Source organism: Gadus chalcogrammus, chromosome 12 (assembly GCF_026213295.1).
Source record: "Gadus chalcogrammus isolate NIFS_2021 chromosome 12, NIFS_Gcha_1.0, whole genome shotgun sequence".
NCBI classification, from domain to species: Eukaryota; Metazoa; Chordata; class Actinopteri; order Gadiformes; family Gadidae; genus Gadus; species Gadus chalcogrammus.
Window position 1 is genome coordinate 26,779,417 of NC_079423.1, and position 6,128 is coordinate 26,785,544.

The 6,128-nt window shown below is 45.9% G+C and overlaps 1 protein-coding gene across 4 annotated transcripts in view; it reads right to left on the bottom strand.

Moving 5' to 3' along the window:
• The window catches only part of slc44a5b (solute carrier family 44 member 5b), a 36,805-nt gene that overhangs the window by 14,317 nt on the left and 16,360 nt on the right, over window positions 1-6,128 (bottom strand). For all 4 annotated transcript variants that reach the window (XM_056603563.1, XM_056603562.1, XM_056603565.1 and 1 more), the window contains exon 3: window positions 992-1,065. In XM_056603563.1, the coding sequence (XP_056459538.1) occupies window positions 992-1,065 (74 nt within the window). The remainder of the gene's footprint in view (window positions 1-991; window positions 1,066-6,128) is intronic.

Sequence of the window (6,128 nt, forward strand, 5' to 3'; positions counted from 1 at the left end):
CGCACACGCGCACACACACACACACACACACACACACACACACACACACACACACACACACACACACACACACACACACACACACACACACACACACACACACACACACACACACACAGAACTGAGGAATCATTTCCCTGCTGATCAGGGCGAAGCCTGTCTATTTGAAGACACATCAATGGTCACGCCTGTGGGTTCTTTTGAAAGAAACAGAGAAATTGCAGCCATGCTTCTTCAGAAAAGGCTCCTGGGCCTACACACTCGATCGGGCCCTCGCAAAACTGAGAAAAGCATGTGTGTGTGTCCCTGTTTGATCTCTGAAGTAAAAGATGATGAGAGAAAGCGAGGGGAAGAGAGAGGAAGTGTCTCAAACTAATTCACGAGATTGCCCCTCTCCCGGTTTATTATTAGCGGAGAACGTATTGTGTCGAAATCTTCCGATACATTTTTCCCAGGGGGTTTTGAGAGAGATAGGGGCCAATGAATCGCCACCGTCTGATTTAAGATAACAGACATGATATAAGCACAGAACATCAGAGTGAGCCATAGAACCATTTAACACCCTTCCTTAAAGATAAAAAAAAAATTGTTTAAGAGTTTCTAAAACTAGCACAGATTTATTTTACAATGAATGCATTGTGCGTTATCCAACAATGAATGGTAAACATTCTCACATTCTCAATGTCCCTGAACATAAGTGGTTCGTCTACATAATGGGCACTGCTTTACAAAAAGGTTCCAAGAAGCGAAAACACAAGGTCCGTTTTTTCTCCTACTTCCCCTCTCGGACATGGACGACCAAATCCAAAAGCTGCAGCTCCCATTATCTTATCTGGCAACGAGTTACCTTCTTTTACCAGTCGTGATAACATGATGAAGACGCAGCATATTGCTCATCCACAAACAAGCAACACACCCTCGGCGGAGCTGTCTGCGGAAGTGTGTGTGTGTGTGTGTGTGTGTGACGAAGACAGCGTGCGTGAAAACTCACCCACGCTTCCCAGCGCGATGTAGCCGAGGATGCCGATGATGAAGATAACGCAGCACACCACGTCAGTACAGCTCCTGCAAGGAAGGGAGCATCTCATCAAATCCAAATCCAACAGTGGGACTTTGTAGTCGTTGGTCCAAAGCGCCTTACGAGGGATCTTATCTTTTAGAAATGTTTCATCATGCTCAAGAAAGCCAACAAGCAGACTGTGGTCTGGGGTGTCAGGGTGTCCCCCTTTTGGTTGGGACAGCCGGTCCACTGAACCCTCCTTTCTCCTGTCACTTAACAAGAATAAGCTTTCCAGTCACGATCTGTGAAAATGACTACTAAAATGTAGTAGTGGTTATAAATACTGCTAGGTATATTAAATTGAGGTTGCGTGACTAACACACGGATCAGAGATAAAGACTCAGACAGAGTTTGACCCAGTGCTGCGAGCAGCTTTGGTTTGCAGCTGACCTCTATAGAGGTTCAATACAATCAGGCTTCCACATGAAAGGAGCTGGATTCAACACAAATCTGATCAAATACCGTCCAAAGCATGCTCTCATCAGTGGTCTTTTGAATCAAAACGTGTTTTCTTTGGCTATCTACTCCTTTCCATCAATACTCTGCACAAACTTTTACATTTCACGGTCCTTTTCCTTTTCGAAGCTGTGAAAAATGTAGACATGTATTTGACCAATCTGATCAAACATGGCCTTCGAGATAAATGCATTCTTGAGATCAGCTGGCACACCTGAAACAACTTTAAACTGGAGCTGTGCGAAAGGGAGGGTTGAGCGAGCAAATAACACATTGTATTAGTTAAACCTTCAAACCGTACCAGGAAAGGGGAACCTCATCAGGACTGCTTAACCATACTACTGTTGCGTGCATCGTGGGTCTCTATAACCTTGAACTGCCAATGAGAAACTACCCTGTGTGTGTGTGTGTGTGTGTGTGTGTGTGTGTGTGCGTGTGTGCGTGCGTGCGAGCGTGCGTGCGTGCGTGCGTGTGTGCGTGTGTGTGTGTGCGTGAGAATGCATGTTTTTGTGTGAGTGTGTGAAGAGGTTACTCCCATGCACTCATCCTCTTTGTGTGTGAAATGCATCTTCAAGGAAAATGACTTGCTGACCAGCTGATATTTGACAACCTTCAAAGGAGCTGCTTGTCTTTGGCACGGCAGATAGAGAAATTTTATCTTCACTGTACAACCACTAAAGAAACACTTCTTCCAACTATGCTGACCAAATACCTGCATATTGGAATGATGGACAAATTGTCCAAACCAATAGAAAGTTTTCACATCGCAGGGATGTCTGAAATGTAGATGTTCCGATCATTTTTATATATTTTTTTTTATCGGCGCATAGACTTGCGTACTCGCTGAAACCCGATACTGCATTTCAGGTAGTATCGGAGACATTTCCGATAGTGGTATCGGTATTGGAACAACTACAAACTTATATAACCCTGTAAGTCTTGGGATAAGGAGCTTTCCTCACAGACAGGAATTATATTTATTTACAATTTCAGTTTCCCATACCAGTGTACCGGTGCGTGTTTAGCTCCGCCCACGGGGGCTTCAACACCTGGGCGGAGTGTGTGCAACGAGGCCGAACATTGAGACGTATACAATGCGTTCAGAGAAAAACTGTCCAGAGCTGCTGTTGAATTCACAACCAAACAACCCCCCCCCCCCCCCCCCCCTGACTATACTGTCCCTACAGGGCAAACTGACAGGCAGCCCTCCCTCTGCCTCACTTGTACCTCCCCACCCCCCAGCATCTCACCCGTTGCACAGCAGAGGCCGGCTGTCAGCCGAGCCCCCTGATAATCCTCCTCTAAACTTCTCCACGCTATCACTCCTCCTGCTACAAAGCCCCCGGAACAAAGCTTCCGGCTCCATCCGTGTTTCGCACTTTCACATTCGCTAAATACTCCCCACGCAAGCAAAAAGCGTGGATAGGAATGTGGCTCGGTCAGCGCGTCCGAGAGCCCCCCGTCAGGGCGGGTCAGGTTGAGGGGTGGGGGTGGGGGGGGGGGGAGTCCAGGCCCGTCCACATGATGGGACGCCGTTCCTCGGTCACACGTCTTTGGAGAGCTTGTCCTTGCTTTTTTGTGTGGAGGACAGCACGCACTCACGCACACACACACACACACACACACAAACACAAACAACCATACGCACACTAACGCACACACACACACACTCACGCATACATACATATACCCACACACACTCAGGCATACATGCACACTCAGGCATACATACACACACACTCACACACACAAACAAACACTCACAGGCACACACACTCACGCATACATACACACACTCGAACTCAGGCATACATACACACACACACACACAAACACACACCCACACGCACACACTCACACATCCCGACGCCTTATACGCCGCCGTTCAGCCCCAACACCATTTCATAATTAAGCAGCAGATGGTCATGAGAAGACAGAGCCGGCACTCATACACACACACACACACACACACACACACACGCACGCACGCACGCACGCACGCACGCACGCACGCACGCACGCACGCAGGCACGCACACACACACACACACACACACACACACACACACACACACACACACACACACACACACACACACACACACACACACACACAGACGAACACACGTACAAAACTAGATGCGAATGGTGCTTGAAACAGGCCAGAAGCTGTTAATGTAGGGCTGGGATAAACGATTATTTTTTAAACGATTAATCTAGCGATTATTTTTTCGATGCATCGATTCATCTAACGATTCATTTTTTCAGTCCGATTCGATTTCGATTCGATTCGATTCTCGATTATCTCCCCATTAATTGACTAATAGCAATTTATACATGTTGATTTACATATCTGAATGATAAAATATGAATTCCTTAACATTTCAATACATGTTTATTGCCTTTAAATTCCAATATAAAAGTGCAAAGTAATGCATTCTTAGAATTCTACGGTGCTCGGTCATCTGCAGCTGCTACCGGGTGGCGCCTCTTCAGGTGCTGGTGAATTGCCGTGTTGCTAGAATGGAAAGGCATCTCCTTTTTTGGCGCCTTGCACTTATGAAAGTCTGAGGAGCCACTCACGTTGCAACTACGCTCCGGCGCCGCCCATCTTTTTTTTTTTTTTTTTTTTTTTTTTTTTTAAATCGACGCGCATTTTTCGCGTCGACGTAATTTATGCGTCGACGTCGTCGATTACGTCGACGCGTCGTCCCAGCCCTAGGGTCAGACAACAATGCAGTCCTAGAAACAAAAGCTATTGTTGTGTGCGCACGGCAGCGATAAAAACAGGTTGTCCGTTTTCAAACGCTTGCCTAGAGCACATCCTCTTGCCAGAACTACAGCATCTACTCGGCTGTACGTAAGACATGGCTTCACAAATGACCCCCAGAACCAAGTGTGGAAACGCAGTTTGAAATGAAGCACAGATGCCCAGGGCTCCTTACAGTTAATAGATGCCCAGTACTCACACTGGCGTCCGCTTTCCGAAGCTTGTTTCGCCGAGTACATTTCTGCAGTGGATTAAGATTGTACTCTAGTCCAAACAGTTCACAATTAGAGTCGTGTTAGCTGCTAACGCCTCGTTATCTCCAATTTCATCCGGAACCGAGGAATCTCTTTAGACGTCCAATTTGTTCTGCAAACCCGAGATATCACTCCTCGACCACCTGTCCACCTTTCCTGATAATACATGACCCGCTGTCCATTTCCTCTCCACAGATTACCTCCCTTCCAAACCCACGCCTGCAATAAACCGCAGCGATAGTGCATCCGCCCGAGTGACGAATTGAATTCCTACTTTTCTTTAGACTTCTTCCGTTCAAAGTAAAGATTGCGCAATTGTGACACGTAGCCGCGATGCAGACTGCAACTCAAACGGGCGGTGAAGCCGCTGCTGTCACAGAAGGAAGAGGGAGATGTCTGATGGGGGATAGGGCGTTGACAGTGTGAAAAAGTCCTCCAGAGACTGAATGAAAGCCATGCCAATGAAACGCACATTTGTATAGCACCCATTAATAACAACCAGTGTGCGAAATACCCGTCAATATTCGGGGGGTCCCCATCCCCCGATTGTTGCGCAATACCGATAACATTAGGCCGATAACATTACAATATTTCATGGATGCAAGAAATCAGTCTATAGCCTACATGACAACACACAAAAGCACACAACAATCTTTGACAATCCGATATGCTATAGTAGCCTATTCGTAAAGCAACACTTTAGCCAATGCAGCCTCCTATGTCAGTACTGACATTATAGGCTGCATTGGCTAAAGTTGTTTGGATGCACGTTGTTTTATAACAAGGTGAAGCAAAGTTGTACAATGCAAACACAATTGCACCAATATGGTGCAATTAGAAGAGCAATCAACAACTAAATATATGCCAGGTATAGCCTATCGGAGACTGGCATGCAATCAGTGCACTTGCAAATGAAAGCCTGCAGTATGACCGATCGTGTGACATTATTTAACCATCCATCTACAGGAAATACGATCAGACAGATACATCATTGAACACATACACAAAGCACATTCGTCCAACCACGGCAGATGCAGCATTCACAGCAAGCCAAACATCACCCCGGCAGGTGCGCTCTCTCTCTCTCGCTCTTGCACACACGTAAACAATCACTCAAACTTCTCCAACTCCAAGGCTAGGCTGCTTCACTAAGACAACAACCAACCATAACCTTCATAACCATGCAGTATGCCGAAGCCGGAAAGGACATGCACGCACAGTCGCACACACTCATCTTATGCACAACAATCAGTTCTATTATCACAATTCAGTCACTGAGATACTAAAAGATAGCCTCTTACCTTAAGTTAGAATAGACCCAAAGTGTGTGAGTGATAGATTCTGGTTTAGCTTTTGCTTGCTAGCCGTTTTTTGTATGACTTATCAACATTAAATCTTTCTTCTGTTCGGCGAACATGGCTAATTTGCATACTCACACAGGACTGGCTGGCTCAGCTTGGCAAAAAATAACACTTTTGTGAATAAATGTTTTGAATTCTGAATACTGGACATGGTGAGTTTAAAAACATTAAAGTGACCATTAGTGACAACAAAAATCAATATTTTTTCGTATTTCGCACACTGATAAC